This window comes from Gamsiella multidivaricata (genome assembly GCF_025024155.1).
Source record: "Gamsiella multidivaricata strain RSA 2152 chromosome Unknown BC939scaffold_19, whole genome shotgun sequence".
Lineage (NCBI taxonomy): Eukaryota > Fungi > Mortierellomycota > Mortierellomycetes > Mortierellales > Mortierellaceae > Gamsiella > Gamsiella multidivaricata.
In genome coordinates this window covers 66,092-88,595 of record NW_026251727.1, presented here as the reverse complement: position 1 = coordinate 88,595, position 22,504 = coordinate 66,092, and the positions used below count along the sequence as shown (strand labels likewise).

At 49.4% G+C, this 22,504-nt stretch overlaps 7 protein-coding genes across 7 annotated transcripts; 4 read left to right on the top strand and 3 right to left on the bottom strand.

The window, feature by feature from the left end:
- Positions 1 to 877: 877 nt before the first annotated feature.
- On the top strand, positions 878 to 2,543 carry BC939DRAFT_513644 (uncharacterized protein; the record flags this gene model as incomplete). Its single annotated transcript, XM_051561121.1, has 3 exons — positions 878 to 1,256; positions 1,338 to 2,103; positions 2,530 to 2,543. Exons 1-3 carry the CDS (start codon positions 1,122 to 1,124, stop codon positions 2,541 to 2,543), a joined length of 915 nt encoding a protein of 304 aa, XP_051414097.1. The 5' UTR covers positions 878 to 1,121.
- Positions 2,544 to 5,212: 2,669 nt separating this feature from the next.
- BC939DRAFT_93511 (UV radiation resistance protein and autophagy-related subunit 14-domain-containing protein) lies at positions 5,213 to 8,555 on the top strand. Its single transcript, XM_051562005.1, has 10 exons — positions 5,213 to 5,560; positions 5,797 to 6,249; positions 6,344 to 6,425; positions 6,525 to 6,742; positions 6,829 to 6,892; positions 6,984 to 7,143; positions 7,234 to 7,312; positions 7,408 to 7,502; positions 7,591 to 8,285; positions 8,362 to 8,555. Exons 1-10 carry the CDS (start codon positions 5,558 to 5,560, stop codon positions 8,367 to 8,369), a joined length of 1,857 nt encoding a protein of 618 aa, XP_051414096.1. The 5' UTR covers positions 5,213 to 5,557; the 3' UTR covers positions 8,370 to 8,555.
- Positions 8,556 to 9,091: 536 nt separating this feature from the next.
- On the bottom strand, positions 9,092 to 10,839 carry BC939DRAFT_93556 (uncharacterized protein). The gene is made up of 3 exons (XM_051562006.1): positions 10,625 to 10,839; positions 9,563 to 10,479; positions 9,092 to 9,467 (listed from the first exon to the last, which is right to left on the bottom strand). Exons 1-3 carry the CDS (start codon positions 10,730 to 10,732, stop codon positions 9,335 to 9,337), a joined length of 1,158 nt encoding a protein of 385 aa, XP_051414095.1. The 5' UTR covers positions 10,733 to 10,839; the 3' UTR covers positions 9,092 to 9,334.
- Positions 10,840 to 11,283: 444 nt separating this feature from the next.
- On the top strand, positions 11,284 to 13,017 carry BC939DRAFT_483615 (PCI domain-containing protein; the record flags this gene model as incomplete). Its single annotated transcript, XM_051559199.1, has 5 exons — positions 11,284 to 11,462; positions 11,558 to 11,618; positions 11,717 to 11,890; positions 11,994 to 12,799; positions 12,927 to 13,017. 5 exons carry the CDS (start codon positions 11,284 to 11,286, stop codon positions 13,015 to 13,017), a joined length of 1,311 nt encoding a protein of 436 aa, XP_051414094.1.
- Positions 13,018 to 13,176: 159 nt separating this feature from the next.
- On the top strand, positions 13,177 to 15,470 carry BC939DRAFT_445636 (pre-mRNA processing factor 3-domain-containing protein). The gene is made up of 5 exons (XM_051554830.1): positions 13,177 to 13,373; positions 13,484 to 13,879; positions 14,016 to 14,297; positions 14,402 to 14,922; positions 15,026 to 15,470. Exons 1-5 carry the CDS (start codon positions 13,353 to 13,355, stop codon positions 15,432 to 15,434), a joined length of 1,629 nt encoding a protein of 542 aa, XP_051414093.1. The 5' UTR covers positions 13,177 to 13,352; the 3' UTR covers positions 15,435 to 15,470.
- Positions 15,471 to 15,800: 330 nt separating this feature from the next.
- BC939DRAFT_445635 (uncharacterized protein) lies at positions 15,801 to 17,018 on the bottom strand. The gene has a single exon (XM_051554829.1). It carries the CDS (start codon positions 16,882 to 16,884, stop codon positions 15,949 to 15,951), a length of 936 nt encoding a protein of 311 aa, XP_051414092.1. The 5' UTR covers positions 16,885 to 17,018; the 3' UTR covers positions 15,801 to 15,948.
- A 1,874-nt stretch (positions 17,019 to 18,892) lies between these two features.
- On the bottom strand, positions 18,893 to 22,416 carry BC939DRAFT_93368 (putative endoplasmic reticulum calcium ATPase). The gene is made up of 3 exons (XM_051562003.1): positions 22,079 to 22,416; positions 19,369 to 21,912; positions 18,893 to 19,236 (listed from the first exon to the last, which is right to left on the bottom strand). Exons 1-3 carry the CDS (start codon positions 22,271 to 22,273, stop codon positions 19,090 to 19,092), a joined length of 2,886 nt encoding a protein of 961 aa, XP_051414091.1. The 5' UTR covers positions 22,274 to 22,416; the 3' UTR covers positions 18,893 to 19,089.
- Positions 22,417 to 22,504: the final 88 nt, after the last annotated feature.

The following is a 22,504-nucleotide window of genomic DNA, read 5'->3' as shown; positions in this document are numbered from 1 at the left end:
ATAGAATTTAGCAGTGAAAATATCCACATGCAAAAGAAAGACGCGACCTGTTCTCTTCCCATTCTCAGTAATCCTCACAACTTCCAGTAAAGAGGGTATGCAGCCTAGTACTATGGATCTTTTGCTTTTTGGATCGCGTGGTATGGCTTATGGCTGGTTTCGATGGATGGGCTGCAGAGCCAATTTAGTGCCAGAGATTGTTTTTTTAGGTGAGGATCTGTTAGGGATTCTTAGGGGTTTTTAGAGTGAGAGTAAAGGTAGAGGGGAGTGGTGGACGGAGGCGGCGAACCAGTTGCGCCACAGCTGGCTCAAACTAATAGCCTATTGGACACCGCAATCCGTTCTGGTGGGAAACGAGGCATGGCCAATGCGCTGTTGTCTTTCGTCTCAAAATGCTCAGAAAGCAGATGCAGCTGCATAGACTACTGTACTGCATATGCTACAATAGACCATCTCCTGTGCTAATGCATCCTCCCCAAGGCCTTGTTTGGACCATCTGTCTCTAATAGCTCTAACAGCACGTAGTCGTATAAACATAAAAAGAGGATGTATATGATGGAGTGATAGATAGCAGCCTGGTAGTACACCCGCGTCCTGTTCCTGAGGCCATTGATATCGTTGGGGAAAGAGTGTCTGTCGACAACCACGCTGCCTAGAAACCCGCTCGGGTGAAAAAATAGAAGATGAAGAAGGGCAGGGTGGTCGTGTCATAGGTGCTGACAAGGATTGCTCCCCCTTTATTTTTGTGCGTCGGAGTGATGCGCCCTCCCGGTCAGGCCCAGTTCCTGAAAAGTTGAAAAGTGGCCGACGGGGGGGTCAGTGTGACATCTGACGGGCGGAGTGATGCGCCATCCATTCTGTAATGTCTACCCGTCCTTCCACGCCTGCTTGTGCACTCTCTTCCATTGTCCTCCTCTTCACCGCCCCTGCCTTCCGAGTCCATATCCTAAGCTTCCTTCCCTCTTTCCTCTCCTTCTTTCCTCTCCTCCCTCGCAGCCGTCCTCGGTATCCACTGCACTCTTTCCTTCGACACGCCCACGATCCTACATCGCCATTTCTTTGATAACGACAGCACCAGTCTCATCCCCCCTGTTACTCAATCTCCCTCTGTACATAACGACATGGACATGTCGCCCCTTTCGAGGATGAAGAGCCCCGCAGCATCCAGAACACGACCCATCCTCCTCCTCCTCCTCTCCTTTGCCCTGACCGCAGATGCTATAGTGATCCCGCCTGCTCGCTGGGGCCATGTCTCTGTATGTATTTGGGTGTTCTCTACAGACGAATGGGCTTTTGCCTGGAAGCCGCCTCTAAGCAATGTATTTTTGAACACCTAGATACTCTGTGGAACACAGCTCTACATCCACGGGGGCCAAACAGGGGTTAATCCCATGACAGCGCCGATCGGATCAGACCTGTACTCCCTCGACATCTCAGCAGCCTTCAACGCCTTCTCCGTACCCTGGGTCCAGCTCACGCCGGGGCCCTACGCCTCTTTTCACTCGGCAAGTCTGCTAGGCCCAGGGAACAGCCTGCTCGCCATCTATGGTGGAAACACCTCCTTCGCCCCCACCTCCTCCACTGGCAGCTCAAATTCACTCAATCTTTATAATACGGCCACAGGGACCTGGACAGCTTCGCCAATACAGGACCCGCCGAGGAGGGAACATCACACAGCAGCATCTCGTCTTGGTGACGGAACCATGTTTGTTTACGGGGGATCGCTGCTTTCGACAGATCTAATGACAGAATCGGCGACACCAGAAATGTGGACCGTGGGCGGCTATCGTGACAGCAACCCCAGTTCAAACTCTTCCTCTTCAGCGACATCACCAGCAATACCAGAGCCCACAGGACTCACTCCGGACACTGTAGGCTGGCGAAAATTACCCGGTCCACCAGGATCGACTACGGATCGGTCCTACCATTCGGCCACACTGATCCGATCCAATGGACTACTGGTGGTAATTGGTGGCGTCTCTGGAGGAGCTCTGGTGCCCATGTCTGAAATCTTAGTGTTTGACACAGCAGCTGGAACGTGGTCTGTGCAGACTGCTACGGGAGCCACACCACCCCTGCGGAGGAGTCATGTAGCAGCAGCAAGTAAGTGCACACTGCTCCTTCTCGTTCTTTCTTCCACATTATTCTCTTGTCATACAATGTTTCGACATGTCGGACTAACGCCGCTCTTGCGTCATATGTTTGTGCCACAGCCAGCAATGGCCAAATTTATATTCATGGAGGGACGGACATGGAAGCGACAACCTTCTTCGCGGATGTAGCCATTCTCGGTAAGAAAAAGAACTAAAGCGCTGGGAAGCTGTACGGTACTCTAATGAGCTAATCCAAACATCTCTTCCGTGCATCCTCTTTACCGTAGATACAACGTCATGGTCTTGGACCCAGCCAGCAATTGAGGGAACATCACCCACGGGACGATATTCGCATGGAGCAACGATGGTGGGAAGCAACATGATCGTATCTTTTGGTAGGTTTAGTCTATATGTCGCTTTTAATTTTAATATATAGGTATTTCTCACTGAGATACATAGTCCTCATATTCCTGTCCCTGACTTTTTTTTTTTTTTTTTTAGGATTGACGGCGGGAGGCGCGACCAACAATATTTTTATTATGGATACGACAACGAACACTTGGCAAACATCATACACGCCCGGCAACCTTTCGCAGACATCCACAAAACCAGAAGATTGGCCAGGATATAAACCACCGCCTGTGTCATCAACCACACCCCCCATAATCAACGGTACCGATGTATCACGGCCTGTCCCTGATTCTCATACACCAAGCATTGGACCCATCATTGGAAGCGTCGTGGGTGTCGTGGCACTCGCGGCCATTTTGTTTATAGCCGTGAAAAGGCACCGCCAACATAAGTTGCAGAGCAGCCAGGCAAAGATGGCAAGGTTATATGGAGCTGACTTTTCGAACCAGCGAGGCTATCGACCGGGCGAGCCCTACCAGCCCACAGGGATGGCATTCTACTCATCACCGATGTCCTTTGGTCAGAGAATGGAACGGTTATGGGGCAGTTTTGGTGCGGCTGCGTTCTGGAACAAAGACAGACGAGCAGTGAACCGGTCGCAGTCTCGCAGACTGGAGGAACAAGATGATAGCGATAGCATGCGTAGTCTGCAGATGGGGCCGATCACGGATCAGGATATCTTTTTGGATGCGGTCCATAGGGCGCGATCCAGGGTAGGCAGGCTCACACCCGTGTTTTCACCCTTGCAACAACCCATCAGGCCTGGCTCACCAACATCGCCACGGCTGTCGGGCTCGCCTCAATTAATTTCTGCCGGCACCGGAAGCTCTTTACGAGATAGCATAAGTGGCATTGAGGAGATAGAAGGCATGATCCATGGACGCACGTATTCAGATGGATTTGAGAGGTCAATGCTGGAGATGGACGTCCAGATGGTGGCAATTCCAAGAGGTCGACTGTATGTCGTGAACCCTTCGGATGAAATTCTGAGCGGATATGATCAGGACCAGGGCCATCCTCGGGAACAGAATCTGGATCTACAGCACGTTGACCAACAACGGACAAGACATCAAGGTTAATAAATAGAATGACCACCTTGCTCTGCTTACTCGATAAATAAAAGCGTATTCGGGAGTATTTGTCATCTACAATCAATGTACATGTCATCTTTGTGTTCTTATTCTTCTTCCTTATCCTCAAGGACCACCGGCCGGTGCCTTCCACTGACGCGCTTGATGCATCACGCTAGACTGACTTGATTTTTAAGGGGTAAGTAATGGACCATGCATTCTGAGCCCTTATTCACACATTTGACATTCGCTCTGCTTGCTGTTACGCTCTCAAAGAACTCAACTCCAACGAGACGAATCACGAGCTACCCTTGTTCGATTGATGCAGCGGTCGATGAGCGCTTGAAGGACCCTTCCCCGACTCCTCTCCTCTGTTCTCCCTGCTCCTTCTCTCTCCACTCCTTGCTCCTCACTTCTACAACACCAGCTGCCAAGACAGGCTCGCCCAGATAGCCAACATGGACCTGGGTCATACTCGACTGAAGCAGCGGCAACGACTCGAGCCTACGCAGGTGAGGGACACAGTACGGTGCTCAGGTGCTCAGCAACATCCTCTCCCGTATGCTCTTCGCGCATGGCGCACAGCCATGGATGGATATCATAGATCCATGTTGCTGCAGGGCAACCAGGACATCCAAAGCAACTAAGGCAAAAAAGACAATACAACGCAGGACAGCGGCAGCAGGATGCTTATTTTATTTTATTTTTTTCAGGACAGACGTTGTGTTATGAGTCTGCAGTAACTAGGCAAGGCAAATCACGCGCAACACCCATCCATTCGGACATGGTCGCAAGGAAGCGAATCACAGCAGTAATCATTTTCTACGCCAACAGGATTCAGCAATGAGCGGGAGGTGATGCTTCTCAGGTCTTTTGCCAGAGACATTAGCTCAGCATGGACGCCATATCTACAAGGATCATTATATTGGACACCCGCCCCACGACTGCATCTGCAAAATGTGGAGTGAGAGCGACGGACGAAAGACTGGAAGAGTGGCGACAAGTGACCCTTCAATGAATACAGACAGACCAGCATGACCCCAGGACTGACCCGACCGATTGGCTTTTTTGTGGATCATGGTTCTTCTCTATCATAGCGACGGATCCGACATATTCAATGCATCTTGGCCAGGAACCTCACCTTCACGCAGAACGCAAACCAAAGAACATTGACTTCTGTCCTGCTCCACCCACAGGCACCTCAGTACCAGAATGACAGCCATCCTGGAAACTCGATCGTCAGCAGCAACAGTTATTACAGTAACGCCTATCAGCCTCATCAGAATCTTCATTACAATAGATCCATCACACCTTCCCTCGAGCTACCCTCCGGCGCTTCATCCCCAACACGAAGCTACTTCAGATCACCATGGAGAACCTATTATCAGGGCGTTCAAAAAGTCAAGGGACCGGGGTCGGACGCTGGATCTGTCTCGGCTTCGGAGTCTGGTCGTGCATCGTCTGTGATCAGGGAACCTATTGCTCGACTATCAGCGGGACTTAAGGCCACTGTCTTCAGCTCTGGATACTCTGCAGAGTCGGGATACACCTCTGAATCAGGGTCTACGATGGGGGAGGCTCCTTCTTCTTCAAGGTCAAAAGCACTGTATAGGGCATCTGCTGACCTCTCAGTTCCTAGAGCAGGATCTATGGAAGGTCACAGGCAACAACTACAGCAATTGCAGCAGGGCGAGGATCAATCCTCTTCTGGACGGCGGTCCAGAGAATGGTCGTCAGTCCCAAGTACACCGCCACCGCCAACAACCTCGAACCGCGATAGATATCTTTCACCGGGCAATGATTTAGCATCACGTACTGCAAAGGACAGCCGAAACCAAAGTAACAGCAGCACTTCAATACGAGATCAGTCGGCCCATTCTGATGCCGATGCCAACATCTCATGTCGGCTACCACCTTTTCTGACTTCAAAGTCGAAGATTCCTATCCTATTGGACACCTATTTTACTCTTCACGACCCAATTAATGGTAAGCGTCTGCATCATGGCTATTTCGGTTTTTGGGCCTGTCTATGGACGCCATACGAACTGTGAACTTAAGATATCCTCGTCATTTACTTCCCATGCTAGACGAAGTCATCTATACCAGTGAAACTGCGATAGGCTCCAATGTAAATTCTAGAGGACAGATGGCCATTGTCCAGTCCGCCATGTATTGTAACTCAATGGCTAACGCCAGGTCTATCATTCTATTATCATATTTAGAATCCAAAATACAATCCTCTGGAGGACCACCTATTTACGGATCAAACTAAGCGGCGCTTAAGCAATGTCATCACACGGATATGGGCTGGATATTCTGGATCGGATTATTATCTTCTTCTGGAGTGGCGGGTGGATCTTTGCTGCTTGAGGTTTATCGGAAGGGAGCTACGGGACTTACCTACTAGCTTGCCCAACAATACAATTCTATATGGCTTCGACAACGGATTCTATACTGCACCCGATGACGACGATATGGTAGTACATCCTCATCTGTCATTGACTGAGCCGATCGCTACACTGCCAGGAGGGGGAGTGAGTCCGTCGTACACGTACGAATCGGTGATGAGGCTGAACAACCTGCACGAATGTATAGCAGATACAAAAAAATCCAGAGACGAGATCAAGCACAACATCGAGCTGGCACTGAACAAGGAAAACGCACCGATGATCATGGTAACCAGGGACACGAGATCACAGCAATCGCCCTTACACTAGCGGAACTTTTTATTCACAACTGATGTTAACCACACTGTATCTTTATTTCTAGCAAAAACGTCGCGGGGAATGTACAGAGAGGCTATGGCACTTGCAGCGGCAAGTAGGGCACGAGCTGAATGTTTTGGAACAAGGTATTACAGGAGTCCAGGAGTATGCATCGACGCTTTCTCACTATGCGCAAATCAGAAATCATTTTAACATCGGATCCATTCTATCCCGATTCGCAATAGCTCGGGATAAGGCGAAGGCACTTCGACAGGAGCATGCAGCACGGCGGAAGGCGCTTGCGGAATCCAGAGAGCGAGGTCAAACGCAGGAGATGTATCTGGAAGAGAATATGCTAAATCTCGCAAAGAACAAAGAGAGTCTGTTCCATGTGTTGAAGGAATACTCGACCAAGCGAACAGAGCTGATCGCAACGTTGTTCACGATATTTCCGATTACGGAGGTAAGCCAGCGGGCAACAAGTTCGTCGCACTTGTCATGATTTACTCGTATAATCATGATGCTGATCATTTCTTTTTTATTGAATAGTCCGAAAGGGATCCTAGTGTCCTAAGGATATGTAATATACCGCTGCCAAATTCAGTATATATCGGTATGTGCTTACAATCTGGAATGCAATAGCCATGTGGATCAAGGGTCGATCTTATTCTCTAGCTCACTCTAAACATCCGCCTTCAAATTAGGCATGGACGAGGAAGCAGTGGCCATAGCACTGGGGTTCACCACGCAACTCGTCACTATGCTTGCTCATTACCTCTCAGTGCCACTACGATACCCTCTTACACCAATGGGATCCAGGGCTTTTGTGCTCGATCCTGTTTCTCTTCTGGTCGGACCCAAGGAGTAAGTGCAGGAATTGTCTCATAGGCGAGACTCAAAGTGGAAAGTGACAATTGTATCAGCGATATAGCTGACATGACTGCATTGGTATAGATTTCCACTTTTCGGTAAAAGTCAAGAGAGACACCGATTTGAGTACGGCGTATTTCTGTTGAATAAGGACATTGAACAGGTATGGTCTTGGACTCGATGATAATTAAGGACAGGATATTATTTCATTCATCGTATCAATTGCTGATGGCATATGAACTCAATTGCTGTCTATAGCTCATGAACTCGCAAGGTCTACAATTCATGGATCTTCGGCAAACGCTCCCAAACCTGCGGTATTTAATGGAAACCATCCTCACGTCCTCGCCTATGTAAGTTATCCGGCATTGGTCCTCCTTGACTAAATGTCGCATATCCATCAAATCTAAGCAATGAAACGTTCATTTCATTCTTCTCCAGCCAATCAATGGTATATCGATCCAAGTTCATTAGTCGGACGAACCAGAGTCGGCATGAACAGGAGCGACTGAACGATCTGTTTGTTATCTCGCTGGAGCAGCGTGAATTTGATCATATCCTGAGACCTGAGTCCGAATACAGCTCGAGCGATGGTTACAAAGACCAAGGAATCGGCGGCGCAGGGAAGCGTCCCGTTGAAAAGAGTCCATCCACGTCAAGGCCCAACAACAGCGAGCGCTCTGCGTTAGTCCGGGAGTATGACCCTATCGAAGGAGATTACATGCTTGTACTGGATAATGCGTCTACGAAGTCGCCCCGGAGTCGGAACGAAACCAGCGACAGCGATGTTTCGACAGTCGAGCGGGCTGGAGGGCCCCTCATCAGCGTGTTATCTCCGAGAGGTGGTCACCACAGAGTCTCGAGCGGGCTTCGTCAGGGGTACGCATCAAGTGTCAGTTTGAGTGGAACTGAGGATGAAGACAGACAAAGCGTAGATGACCCTGCATTCCGAGACTGGGCAAGTGAGGCCGTTGTAAACGTTGCTGGAAGCGAACAGGCCGATACCACATTAGAGGAACCGGATTCTCTCGGAGCTAGCGAGGATCTCTCTACCCCATTGGGTTCAAACATTAGTCAGGGTTTTATTAGGAGCTGCGACAACCATGTTGCGAGCAGCAGTAACGATGCTGGAAGCGGTCAGTCCCGAGAAAGCACCTCAGACGAGCATGGAGGGAGCACCGCTGCTAACACCACTCTCTACGACTCTCCCAGGCTTTTAAACAACGCAACCGTCCCCATCTGCACAAAGCTGATCACTGGTGGCTCTGTGATGTCGCATGACAGTAAAGGGACCGATGTCGACGGTACTATCCATACACAAAGTGTGTCACGTTCTCGGCCACCCTCTCCGGCCATGACCTCGGCGACTCCATCCAAGGAGCACTCGCGAGTACACACTGTTGAGAGTAGTCAGAAGGCACGGCGGATAAGCAGTATCTCACAGCGCCAGCAGAAGGAAACGTGTCAAGAGGACGAAGTTCCTGATGATGATGAGCTTTCGCTACATGGCACCATATCTCTCGTATCTCCAGACTCGGCTACTATGAATTCGAACCAGCGCGGCCGCAGAGTGAGTGATAAGTTCAAGTCTGTCAGCTCTGGCGAGGATCAGACCGCGTCAAAGGAGATGATACTCCGACATGGACAGCCATCACCCGCAACAACTCCTGGGTCTGGTATCCTGGAGGCCACGACCTGAGTCCTGCGACAATCTTCGTAGGAGTGTCTTGCACACGCGTGCGCTTTTCGGACGGAAATAAAGCCCTCCCTTTGTAACATAGCACACACGCACAAGCAACAAGCATGCACAAATTGTTATCCATACTCGATTGTTTGATCCCATTGATGATCTCGAGGGTATTTTATGAGAACGCTGGCAACTATCGGCAATGAAGGCCTGATAATCCGTGCAAAAGGGATTCATGGTTGAAAGGAGCGTTTTGAAGCAGAGGCGATTTATTCAGTCCAGTCGCCTGATGTCGTCCTGGACAATCTCTATGCGCTGCATGATATTGGCATATGCGTCGACAATCATGTAGAACTCTTCGCCTGCGTCATGGTACTGTTGTAGCAAAGCAGCATTGTGTCGTGTTTGCGATTCGAGTGCTTGCTGCCTCTTGTCCAGTACATCTCTACGGAAACGTCCAGATAGATCATCAGATAGATCATCCGAGAGAAATCCGTGTTAGTCAAACGCAGTGTTCCTGCACGACAACTTTGCGGAGCAAAAATACAAGCTGCTCACATACCGAAACTCTGCCAGTTTTGCGACGGTGTCCTTATCATAGACAGATTGCTGTAGCGTGGCCTTTAAAATCCTAAGGAAAAGGAAAAGGAAAATCAAAGGTTTTTAGAGAATTGTAGGATGACAAAAACGTTCTAGGCCAAGACATGAACGGTGCAGATTACATACTCCAACTTCAAGACCATCGAGTCGACCAACTGAGCAAAGTACTGCTTGAAGGTCAGGTCCTGCTCTAACTGATATTGAATCATAAAGTCGACCAGGATCTCCCACAGCACCATGATAGACTGGTGCAGCGTGTCGAATAGCTTCAATGCCTTTTCCTGGATAGTCATGTCCTGAACAATGATCTCCTCCTTTGCTCGGTCGAGAAATAACAGTTGTCGTCTGACATTTACAATCACGTCCTCCAGAGAATCGCTCTTTTCTTGTCGTACTCCATGACCATTGCCCAACGGAGAGCTGTTATGACCACCGATGCTGCTATTACTGTTGCTATTGTTGTTGCTGTTGCCATTGCTGCTGTTGTTGCCATTGTTGTGAAGGGTAACGACATTCTGGGCCAGCTGTCGGATTGATTGCTGAACGGCTTGAAGCATGGGCTGCGAGAACCCGTCAAGGGCGTTCAAGTGCGGTCGTAATTGGTCGAACGTAAACCCATCGAGATCCGGATCTGTATTTTGGCTTTGGTCCTGATTGTCCCGCAAAGATCGCTTATCTCTGCTCGCTAATATCCCCATCACAGATGTCGTTGTAGTCCGATCGTGAGATCGTGATAATTCGCCACTGTCACTGCCACTCAGCCTTGCAGACCGGTCGCTGCTGTCGCTGTTACTGATGCCATTACGACTGCTCTCCACAGAAAGCTGCTGCCGTCGCGCTTCAAGGATACTGATGATATGGTCGATATGGGCGGCGATCTGGCGCTGGAGATCTGCGGCCCGATACGAGAGCGATGAGGTCGAGGATGATGTGGATGATCCGTGGTGATGGTTATCCAGGGGCAGAAACCGGAATCGGTCGATGGGCTCGTATAAAGTCTTGGACTCAAGATATCCCTTTTTGTGCTTTAGAGCATATCGTGCCTAAAAAGAACGTGGTGCACCAAAAAAAAAAAAAAAAAAAAAAAAAAAACGACATGGCGTATGAGTAAAGAAAGCGGACCACATAATGTTTCTCGAAGACGTGACAAACAAGCGTTAGTCGGAAAGGACAAGAGGAAGATCGTACCTGGTGTAGCTCGCGGTCGTATTCGAGACTGAGGCCAGTGGGAGTTAGGAAGCGGGTCTTCAGGTCATGGATGAGGTCTGCGAGGGTGCTGTGTGGTGGTGATTGCATCTCTGGGACGTGGCTGTCTCCATGGTCGGAAGGAGAGAAAGAGATCAACGCGTCCAAGGGAAAGACGCACACACGTATCACATTTGTTGCATCACGGTCACAAAAGAGCCGTGAACTCGAGGGCGGGAGGACCAAAGCGTGTGTACAGGTGTCTCCTCTGAGAAAACGATCGCCACTGCTCTTTTCATTCGCTCCATTAACCCTCCTTCCGCAGCCCACCTTCTCTCCTCCTATTCTGCAATTCTCTGGAGAAAAGACTCTTCTTCGCTACTCGACTCTTCACTCAACAGGTAAACGCTTCAGGAACCAGCGCCTTTACTACGGAGGATAAGCAGCGAGTCGCGTCTTTTTTTTTTTTGACCAAGCTGCTCAACTGAATGCTGCGCCTTCTGCATACGTCGCCACGCTCACTCGCTCATTCGCTCACTTCACACATGCGGACAAAAGCTCACCCACACCTCTCTCTCACCACTTCGACGTCTTCTGTTTCTGTTCTGTAGAAACCAAGCAACCAGCCTATTTGAACCATGAGCGACGACGACGATTTCATGATGGAGGAGGAAGAGGATGAGGACTATGACTTTGATTACGAGGACGAGGACGGTGAGGAGCCTGACGTGGACCTGGAGAACAAATACTACAACGCCAAGGGACACAAAGAAGACGAACCGGAGACGGCCCTCGTCGAATTCCAGGGTGTGGTCGAAGCAGAGACTGAGAAGGGAGACTGGTAAATTTGAGCGATGGTTATCATGCTTATTGGGATTGTAAAGGAACTGGACGGTCTAACCATAGATCTCTTACGAAATGGTTCATGGATGACAGGGGTTTCAAGGCCTTGAAGCAGATGGTCAAGCTTTCCTTCAAGATGGGCAACTACGACAAGGTATGGCCCTGTTTTGTTCAGCGCCATTAAGCTAGGGATTATACTGCTTTGCAAACAAGCTTTCTCACGACTTTTACACACTCTTGCATACTCTATAGACCTTGGAGTACTACGGGCAATTGCTACCATACACCAAAGCTGCGGTCACCAGGAACTATAGCGAAAAGAGCATCAACAACATTCTGGACTTTATCTCGTCTTCGTCGGACATGGCGTTCATGGAAAAGTTCTATCAGACAACATTGAACGCTCTGAAGGACGCGAACAACGATGTAGGGAGATAATGCTCTGCTAACATTTGCTAGAATTGGCGATCTGTTGCACAAACTCTTTGGCCTTTGTTAATCGCCTGTTATCTTCCAATATTGTCAACAGCGTCTCCTGGTCAAGACAAACCTGAAGTTGGCTAAACTCTGGCTGGACAGGAAGGAATACGGTCGTCTGTCAAAGATCTTGCGGCAGTTGCATGCGTCTTGCCAGGCCGACGACGGCACGGACGACCAGCGCAAGGGAACACATCTACTTGAAATCTTTGCGCTCGAGATTCAGATGTACACTGCGACCAAGAACAGCAAGAAGCTGAAAGCACTCTATCAACAGTGCCTGTCTGTCAAGTCCGCGATTCCTCACCCACGCATCATGGGTGTCATCCGAGAGTGTGGAGGCAAGATGCACATGAGCGAGAAGGAGTGGGATCAGGCGCAAACGGATTTCTTTGAGTCGTTCCGCAACTATGACGAGGCCGGTAGTTTCCAGCGCATCCAGGTACTGAAGTATCTGGTGTTGGCCAACATGCTGATGGAATCACAGATCAACCCCTTCGACTCACAAGAGACCAAGCCCTACAAGAACGACCCTCAGATCGTGGCAATGACGAACCTTGTGAGCGCCTACCAACGCAGGGATATTCGCGAGTTTGAAAAGATTCTAAGGGACAATCGGGCGACGATCATGGACGATCCGTTCATCCGGGCGTATATCGACGATGTGCTGAAGAACATTCGGACGCAAGTGTTGATCCGGTTGATCAAGCCCTATACCAGGATCGAAATTCCGTTCATTTCGCGCCAGCTCAACATTCCAGCGCAGGATGTCGAGGATCTGTTGGTGAGTCTGATCCTTGACAAGAAGATTGCAGGCCATATCGATCAAGTCCACCAGCGGCTGGAGTTACAGCGACAGTACGTATCAATCGTCTCTCTTTTTTTTCTTTTTTTTTACTTTTTTTTGCTATTTCTTGCTGCCATGTTCCTTTTTGATATTTATGACTGATGAAATGTTTTTATATTACGTTCCGTTCACTTGCAGGACGACAGGAACGCTGAGATACAATGCCATGGACAAGTGGTCGGCCAACCTGGAGACCATGTACACAGCCAACATCAATAAGGTCCGCTAAGAGTGATTAGGTGCCTTTTTTTTTTTTTTACAACCATTTGTCTCTCGAGTCGATTGGCCCTGCGCCGCTAAGAGCGATTAGGAATCCCAGGGGTACAGCAGTTTTTCAGAAAAATAAATGCGCTGCTGAAAACGATCAGAAGGAGGAAAGGAGGGAAAATGTGACGTAGCAAATGGTTCTTTGAAGTTTGAATATGCTTCGCGTTTTGTTATGCTGCGACCCTCCTTCATACTACTGAATCGACCTACGACGATCCGACAGGACTTGCTGCCTCGACAACTGTCTACACTCAAATCAAGGAGTCCTTCTAACCATCGCTATAATACGACATCCTCATGGGCAATACACTGGAAGAGGCAAGGCATATTGAAATCTCATCGAGGACGAGCCGTTGATCATCGATTGAACACAAGTTTCGCTTCAACACTAACCTTCAAACATTTTATTCTATATAATCCCCATATAGATCCAAGCTAGGGTCGCTGCGGCAAAGGCGAAGCTGGAGGCGGATCTGGCATTGCGGGCGAGGCAGCAACAGCAAGGACAACAATCGCACGTTCAGACTACTACAGCAGCAGCTGCGACGACAGCGGCAAAACCAGCAGGATTATCGGCTGCTGAACTGATCCGTCAGCGTATCGATGCTCTTAAACCCAAGCTTCAGAGCCTCAATGCTGCAAAGGCGACTGCGCCCGTATCAGCAGCGCCAGCACCAGCGCCGGTACAGGTGGATCCTAGAGCCCGTGGAGGATTGGGCGTCGATCTCAGTTCGATGATCTCAAGGGATGAAGCAGGAAACTTGATAATTAATGCGGTGACTTCTGGAAAGACTGTCAAGGCACCATCCTTCGCCACGGCCAAGGTAGAGCAATGATTTTTTTTTTTTATATATATATACAGTGTTTTTTTTTTTGCGATAGAAAAACATCAATCTCGCTGAGGAAGAAGCAAACCGATGCTGATATCAACTTTTTACATTTGATGTGACCATGGAATAGATTAACCAAAAGCCAGAAGCAAAGAAGGAACTGAAGATGCTGGATGTTCCTGAGGAGTTTACGAATCCGGAGAAGAACCCATACTATGATCCAAATTTGGCAGCAGCACCGAAGGAGCGCCGGGCAAGGCCGCTCAAGTTTGCGCCGAAGGGCAAGTTCAAGGGCATTGCGAATCAGATGCGGGCGGAACAAAGGATTGAACAGCTCAGGAAGGAGATCGAACAAGGTGGACAGGCCAACGTACAGGAGGAAGACATGCAGATGAAGGATGGTTTCACCAAGGTGAGGAATCCGTTTGTCGTTTTGTTTCGTCTTTGTGAAAAGGAAATAGTATTGCTTTTGATTATATGCTAACATTATGTTTAATGACTTTGATGAACTATTAGCGCGAGACATTGAAAGATGGCGTGGAATGGTGGGATGCGGCCTTTTTGCCTAACAAAACCTATGACGACCTAGCACAAGGGCACGCCAGCATCGAGACCGAGGATTCACTGATCACACTTTATATTCAACACCCCGTACCGATCGAACCTCCAAACGAGGCTGCTCATGCTGCCAGTGCAAAACCCCGCCCACTCATGCTGACGACCAAAGAACGCAAGAAGCTGAGGCGACAGAGGCGAAAGGAGTTGCTCAAAGAAAAGCAGGATAAGGTCCGGTTAGGACTGTTACCTCCGGATGCACCGAAGGTCAAGTTGGCGAACATGATGAGGGTCTTGGGACAGGAAGCGGTGCTGAACCCGACGGAGGTTGAGATGAAAGTCCGGCAACAAGTCGCGGCTCGGTTGCAGGGACATTTGGATATGAATGCAGAGAGGAAACTGTCGGCGGAGGAACGGAAAGCCAAGGAGCAGAAGAAGAAGGAGGAGGATGTCTCCAAGGGAATCTATGTCAACTTGTACAAGTAAGTCGTTTTAATTTCGCTTTGGGAGGGACAGCTGGCATTTTATTATCTGCAATCTTTTGCTAACCGAAAAGTCAATTTTTGATTTCTCTTTGTTGTGTAGGATTAATGACTTGTCACATCCACAGAAAAAGTTCAAGGTCGACAAGAACGCCGGGCAACTCGGATTGACGGGGATCGTGCTCATGTACCCAACGTTTACGATGGTCGTTGTGGAAGGTGGACATAAGGCCATCAACCAGTACAAGAAATTGATGCTCCGGAGAATTGACTGGACGGACAATACACGACTGGACGGCACAGAGACGACGGAATCAACGATCGACAACAAGTGTCTCTTGGTCTGGGAGGGACAGCTGAGGGAGCGTCAGTTCAAGAAGTTTCAGTTTATCAAGTCGAGGACGGATGCGCAGCTCAAGGAGACGCTGGCACGATTTGGAGTGCAGCATTATTGGGACCAGGCGCTTGGATTCAAAGAGGACGATATGCTGGGCGCACAGGTCACTCTTTAAAAAAATAAAAAGTTCAACCCGATTTTGCGAAAAAAAAAAAAAAAAAAATACGCTTTTTCATTCGTGTTCAAGTCTTTCAGCAGTTTGGTCCGCAATATGCACAATACAGCTATAGATTTGAGACTGGGAATGCGCTACATGTCCATCTACAGATGGAGCGACTGAACGGGTTTATTGAAGAAAAAGATAAGTTCAAGATAGCGTCCATTCATAACAAGAGAAGGGAGACCGCGCGAGAACAGAGGCGTAAACCCCTCACTGTTTTATTTATGAAGACCATTGATACTGTGCAAAGATTCCGTTGTCAACGGGGCAGAATATGCATAAAACCAAGTTTTGATTCGGGGTGTGCTCAGATGTGTACGTGCCAAAAGTTGATTAACTTCAATCTAAAATGTAGAGAGATCTTTCACACGCGAAGACAAAGCGTGAAAGAAAAACTTTATTATTATTATTATTATGAGACGGGTACGCGTGTGCGTCTTCTTTGTCTCGATATTTACGAACTTGATTATCATTGAAACGTAAGGGCAACATCGGTGGTCGGGGGCGAGACCTGACTGTCTTTGGAGTAGCGAAGCGATGACTTGTGGGTCAATATTGGGGCCAGCATGGGACTCGTGGGTGAGCTAGGAGTCGTAGTGGATGTCACAGCTGGTGACGATGAAGATGTGGATGAGACATACTTGCTAGCACCGCGCCTAGCGGCTACGGCTGTGGCTGCGACGTCCATGTCCAGAGGCGTCAACTTCGATGCGGCAGGGTGATGCAGTGAGGACGCCGAAGTTGTCGAATAGACCGCGACGGTTCTCGACTGTGGCTGTGGCTGTGGCTGTGTCTGAATATAGTTTGTGCTAGGGATATCGTTGACGATTTCCGCGATGCTGCTGTTGATGTCGAGCAATTGGACTTTGAGTTCTTGGTTCTCGGATTCGAGGACATCGAGATACTCGGATGCTTGGGCGTGCTGCATCCGCAGGGCCTGGTATCTTGCCAGGAGTTTCGGATGCTCGAGTGAGAGGTCATAGCCCACGCTGTTCACAGAGAATACGGTTGTTGTGGACGGGGATAGCGATGATGATGAGGCACCGTGCCCGGCAGTCAACATACTGGTACTGGTACTGAGATTAGAACTGATGTCGGAGGTGGATATGGAGACGTGTTGAGTTTTTGAGATATGTTTACTCGGTGTTAGAATCAGGATCGAGGCGACTGGTTCCTCCTCCTCCTGACGCCGTTGTTGTTGTTGTTGTTGTTGTTCTTGTTGTTGTTGCTGTTGTTGTTCCTCTTGTCGCTCCTCCTGATGTTCCTCTTGTTCTTGTTGTTCTTGTTGCTGGTGTTCAAGACGTGACACGTTTGCTGTCAACTCTGCAATCTTCACGAGCAACTCTTCCATCTGCTCGTCCTTACGCAAATTCTCGCCCTTGAGCTGTCGGATCTGTAGCTGCATCTGCACCTGCGCAGCGTCGGTGCCTACACCAAAGACCGTCGCGGAGCGCACACTTTCTGACAAATCCGAACTATGCCTACTATTCCTCGCCGCGAACTCACTCAACCCTCCTCCTCCTCCCCTACCACCACCACTACCACTACCTCCTCCACTCGTATAGTAGCTACTCAAGGCCGATAACCGCTTATAGTCCCGTATCTCTGTCTCGAGAATGCTGATCTGTCGCAACTTGACCACCTGCTCCTTCGAACAGTGCTGCAACTTTGCCTGTAGCGCCTCACATTCCGCAGACCGCGCCAACAGGTCCACCTCACATTTCTGGATATGTTCGCCCAGCACATGGATCTCTCCCGCCTTTAGCTCCTCCAACATCTTCCGATCCTGTTTATGCGCGTGGATCTGTCGATTCGCTAAAATCAGTTCTTTCTTCAGTCCTGTCAGGTACCGTTCCAGCTCTGTGATCTTGGACCGGAGAGTCGTGTTCTCGAGACCAAGACGTTTCAGCTTCCCAAGCGTCGGCAGCCGGCGCAGTGCGCAGTGAGAATTGATGTTGGAGTTGTTGGCGTAGTATGGGTCACTGCTCAAAGCTTTGTTGCGGCTATTGCTATTGTGGTTATGACTGCTGGGGGAGCTGTAATCGAGGCCGTGGTTGGGGCCAACGAGAAAGAGGGTGCATGAGGACGTCCATGCCGTCCGTGGTGTGTTCGTACTCGTAGACCCACCCAGAAATGGCACGGTTGGAGCTTGCTGTGTCCCCGGAACTGGGATCGGACCCGAGATGGGTTGGGACATAGGGTCGATATAACGCATCATTATTTGATGAGAAGATAATGTGGAAAAATTGTCTGCTTTCCGTGTGTCAGGGCGGTGTCGTTGTTCACTCTTTTTTTTTTTTTTTTTTTTTTTTCTTTTCTTTTCTTGCTATCTCATACGAAACGAGAAAAGAGGAAAGAGTAGATCGGGGTTGTTCTAAAAGAAACTGTTTTATCAAAAAAGCGACTTTTGCTAGTGCGTTCGAACGAGTGTTCGTTTCAGTAAATGAGTTGGGTTAGGTGCAGTTTGACGTCCGATGGTGAAGGTGTTTGTAATATATATGGACTCGACTCTAATGTGCACGTCTGAGCAGAGCTGCAAGACAAGGGTTGACACTCAATGAAGTCTATATCGAACAATGATCAAGAGGGAAAAACGTGGTTGGATGCACAGCCAGGAACGGTTTTTAGGAGAGGGTGGGACACCTATGGGGAGGGTGCTGATACAATGCCTTTTTATTTGAGAGAGAGAGAGAGAGAGAGAGAGAGAGAGAAAGAAACGCAGCAAAAACAGTCAAGAGAACACAGCACACAGACAATATAAAAAATACAAAGACGGGACAGAAGGGAAGAAAGGGAAACAGCTTTCTTAGATAATACTGATCCCGATTTTGCTACAGTTACCCAGCTGTATTGGGATCATATTACGTTCTTTTTTTCCAGCAAAGGCCGGAACTCTTTGCGGGTGCAGCCGAGAGGAGAAAGGAGACTATGTTCGTCCTTCTTTTTCTCACATCCTCCTTGCACGGGTCACCAAGAGGAGATTGGCAGCATAGGCACCAGAGCCGAAGCTGGAGAGAAGGGATAACGGGTCAATCTAAGCTATTTAAAGTTGGGTTGCAGATGTCTGTGCGCTGTCATGAATGGAGATGGACGTCTGTGCGGCACCAACGACCACAACCTATGATATTGCCATGTCCATTCAGCCTGCTTGGTCTTCATCTCCACCAAGGAGAAGCCTGCGCATCCTTTGTCTTAACGACTGCCGGGCTCCTGTGAAAGCCTCCTGCCGCCACAGGAGCCAGGAAAATGAACTACCGAGATCATCAAGATAAGTGGGTGGATGGTGGATGCTTCAGCTCCACTGCCCCAAATTTATGCAATTAGATCTGTGAATGTCAATAAAAAAATTTTAATGTAAAAGAACAAGATGAACAAGAAAAAGTATGATATAGGAGAAGCACGGAAACACCAACGACTCTACACTGCAGACTCGGGCACTTGCAAGAGGCCGCACACCTGCATTACTTCGTTTCAACACCACTCTAGCAGTAAAAAAATTATCTTCCTCTCCCTCCTTCCCGTTGTACATGACCATTCGTGTCGCGCACATGTCCAGGGTCGGTGGTCGTGTCGTTCAAGTCTATCGCTCTCTAATCCTAATGCTGGATCTCTATTCCTGCTTCAGCTTCTTGGCAGGGGGTGCAATAAAGGTCCTGCTGATGAACTTGAGCACCTCATCGATCGCGATGACTGGCAGCGAGATATAGACAACAGCCTTCCACTCCTCCACGTTCAAAGGAAGGATCATGAACAAGTTCTAATACATGACACAAAAAAAAAAGAAAAAGAGATATACGGGCAAATCATGCATTCATGCGTTAGCGCTGAGATACAAAAGCAGCAAAAAAGCAACATCCAGTAACACTTTTGACACTCCTCGCGAACTTACCGAGAAGAAGGGAACGTAAAGGATCATAAAGTGAAGGGCCATGCTGAGGATAATCGAGAAGACCAAGTACATGTTGTTCCAGAGGGGAAGAGTCAACAACGACTCGTTCTCCGACAAAGAGTTGATGGCGTTGAACATCTCGATGGTGACCAAGATCGAGAGCGACATGGTCGTCGCCTTCTTCGACATAAAGTCCGTAAACATCTGGCATCCAATCTCAGGGAAGAGCGAGCTACACTGGTGGAAGTGCGACAGCTGGTAGAAGCTGATATGGGGCCCTTGCGAGTAGAACATGAACCACCAGGCATATCCAAAGACGGTGGCGGCACCGACGTAGCATCCAATCACCATGTAACGGAAGAACAGCCAGCCGCCGACAAGGGGCTCACGAGAGTTACGAGGAGGCTGGCGCATGATCTCATGGTCGGGTGGGTTGAATCCGAGGGCAGTTGCAGGCAGACCATCCGTGACCAAGTTGACCCAAAGAAGCTGAACAGGAATCAAGGCCTCGGGCATGCCCAGGAGCACAGTCAAGAAAATCGAAACGACCTCGCCAATGTTGGAACTGATCAAGTAGCGGATGAACTGCTTGGTGTTGTTGTAGATCGAGCGACCCTCCTCAACAGCAGCCTCGATACTGGCAAAGTTGTCATCAGCAAGAACCATGTCCGCAGCCAACTTGGCAACATCCGTGCCCGATCCCATAGCGATACCAATATCAGCCTTCTTCAAAGCGGGGGCATCGTTGACACCATCTCCAGTCATGGCAACGACCTCGCCCATACTCTGAAGCAGATCAACCAACTTGCTCTTGTGGGTCGGCTCAGTGCGGGAGAAAAGGCTGGCGCGGGAAACAGCCAAGAGCTGCTCCTTCTCGCTCAAATCGTCGAATTCGCGTCCAGTATAGCTCTTGCCGGTCAAGTCCTCATCTCTCGAAAAGACGCCGATCTTGCGGCAGATCGACTCAGCGGTGTTCTTGTTATCTCCAGTAATGACAATGACGCGGATTCCAGCTGTCTTGCACTTGGCAATGGCATCAGCAACCTCAGGACGAGGAGGGTCCAACATGGCAACCAAGCCGATAAAGGTCATGTTCTGCTCGTACTTGTAAAAGTCCTCAGGGTTCTTCAAGTCCCAGTCGTTCAGGTCGGGCGATTGGTTTTCGACAACAGCGAGACCGAGGCAGCGAAGGGCCTGTCCCTCACCATAGTCCAGGACCTTCTCCATGATAGTGGCGCGGATAGCGGCTGTCAAGGGAACAACCTCACCGCCAGCAGAAAGACGAACCGATGTGCAACGCTCCAAGACGGACTCGGGCGCACCCTTGACAAGAAGCGAGGCAGTGGCAGCAGTGGTGGCACCAGAGCGGGTCGAGCGGCGATCGTTCGAGGGTCTGGTCACTAAAACACTCATCGACTTGCGGTCACGCGAAAAGTCCAATGTAGCCAATTTGTTAATGCGCTCGGAACAGTACTGGTTGCAGGCATCAACACGCTTTTGCGCAGAGAGAGAGTCGAGGGTTGAGTTCACGTTGACATCGTCAGTTCCCATCTTCTCAACCAAAACCTTCAAAGCAGCCTCGGTGGGCTCTCCAACGTTGGTATAGGTATCGGTGTCAGCATTGTAGGCAATGGACGAGTTATTGCATACTGCGCAGATCTGAGCCAGTTCGTTCAAGGTCTGGGAGACGGTGGACAAGGAAGGGACGATCTTGCCATCAGCGTTCAAGATATCACCGACGGGGCTGAAGCTGGATCCCTGGACCTGGTACTCGGCCATGTGTCCAGTTGAGTTATCGACAACCGTGACACGGGCGACGCTCATCTGGTTGGTTGTCAAAGTTCCAGTCTTGTCAGAGCAAATAACGCTGGTGCATCCAAGAGTCTCGACCGAAGGCAAAGAGCGGACAATGGCGTTCTTCTTGGCCATTTTCTTGGTACCGAGGGCAAGGCAGGTGGTGATGACGACAGACAGACCCTCGGGAATGGCAGCGACAGCCAAAGCGACAGCAATCTTGAAGTAGTAGATGGCGCCCTTGAGCCAGCCCTGGTGAGCAGGATCGTTGAAATGGCGGATGTTGACCAACCAGACGAGGATACAGATGACGGAGATGACTTTAGCGAGATCGTCACCAAAATCGTCCAACTTGCGCTTCAAAGGAGTCTTTTCCGAGATCTGGGCAGTGATCGACTTGTGGATGTCACCGATGGCAGTATCCGAACCAGTCTGGACAACAATGGCCTTGGCCTTTCCAAGGACAACGGTCGTACCAGAGAACAACATATTGATCTGATCCTGTTTGACAGCACGGGCATCGGCAACAACATCGGTAACCTTGTTAACGGAAACAGACTCTCCAGTCAAGAGGGCCTGGTCGATACGGAAGTTGGAGGAGTTGATCTCGATAACGCGGCAATCGGCAGGGATCTTGTCACCGACAGCAACCTCAATGATATCACCGGGGACAATATCTGTCGCATAAACCTTGGACATGGAACCATTACGGAGAACCTTGGCCTCATGGGGAGAATACTCTTTCAGGGCCTAAATACATCAAAGCCAGGAATGATGGAGAGGGACATCAAAAAATAGCGCCATTGTTAGATTGGTGGGGATCAAAGGGGTCGTATCCAGCAACACAACAAAACTAAGGGGCGGGACTGGAATGAGCGATAAAAATAAAAGGCTGTCAAACCGAAGGAAATCATACCTCAATTGCCTTCTCAGCGTTCGATTCCTGGATAACACCAACAGCAGCGTTTGCAATCAAGATCAACAGAATGACAATGGGTTCAACAAAGGCGGTGCCAGAGTTGTCCTCTTCCAAGACGGCGAGGACGAGCGAGATAGCGGCGGCGGCAAGAAGGATGATAACGAGTTGATCCTTGAACTGTTCCAAAATCATCTCCCACAGGGGGGTGGGATCCTCCTCAGGGAGTTCTAGTAGATTCAAAATCGTCGATTGAGGGAAAATATCCGCCCGCGATCCACATGCAAGATCCCGAATAACGATTGTGTTGTTCGATGTGATCCATGATTGAATATGACACCATTCAGAAGGACGGATACACAAGATGGAGGTCAAGCATCGTCCATTCGACCGTTGAGGAAATTAAATGTGATCCAATATAACACC

Bases quoted from the DNA above. Each gene is read 5' to 3' on its own strand.
- BC939DRAFT_93368 (XM_051562003.1), bottom strand. From the start codon at position 22,273: ATGATTTTGGAACAGTTCAAGGATCAACTCGTTATCATCCTTCTTGCC. The intron at 21,913-22,078 runs GTATGATTTCCT...TGATGTATTTAG, and splicing joins ACGCTGAGAAGGCAATTGAG to GCCCTGAAAGAGTATTCTCC. The intron at 19,237-19,368 runs GTAAGTTCGCGA...GTCATGTATTAG, and splicing joins TTTACGTTCCCTTCTTCTCG to AACTTGTTCATGATCCTTCC.
- BC939DRAFT_445636 (XM_051554830.1), top strand. From the start codon at position 13,353: ATGGGCAATACACTGGAAGAG. The intron at 13,880-14,015 runs GTAGAGCAATGA...ACCATGGAATAG, and splicing joins CATCCTTCGCCACGGCCAAG to ATTAACCAAAAGCCAGAAGC. The intron at 14,923-15,025 runs GTAAGTCGTTTT...TTTGTTGTGTAG, and splicing joins ATCTATGTCAACTTGTACAA to GATTAATGACTTGTCACATC.
- BC939DRAFT_93556 (XM_051562006.1), bottom strand. From the start codon at position 10,732: ATGCAATCACCACCACACAGCACCCTCGCAGACCTCATCCATGACCTG. The intron at 10,480-10,624 runs GTACGATCTTCC...CGTTCTTTTTAG, and splicing joins ACGACCGCGAGCTACACCAG to GCACGATATGCTCTAAAGCA. The intron at 9,468-9,562 runs GTATGTAATCTG...CCTTTTCCTTAG, and splicing joins TCGATGGTCTTGAAGTTGGA to GATTTTAAAGGCCACGCTAC.
- BC939DRAFT_93511 (XM_051562005.1), top strand. The intron at 6,893-6,983 runs GTATGTGCTTAC...CCTTCAAATTAG, and splicing joins GCCAAATTCAGTATATATCG to GCATGGACGAGGAAGCAGTG. The intron at 7,313-7,407 runs GTATGGTCTTGG...TGCTGTCTATAG, and splicing joins TGAATAAGGACATTGAACAG to CTCATGAACTCGCAAGGTCT.
- BC939DRAFT_445635 (XM_051554829.1), bottom strand. From the start codon at position 16,884: ATGCAGCTACAGATCCGACAGCTCAAGGGCGAGAATTTGCGTAAGGAC.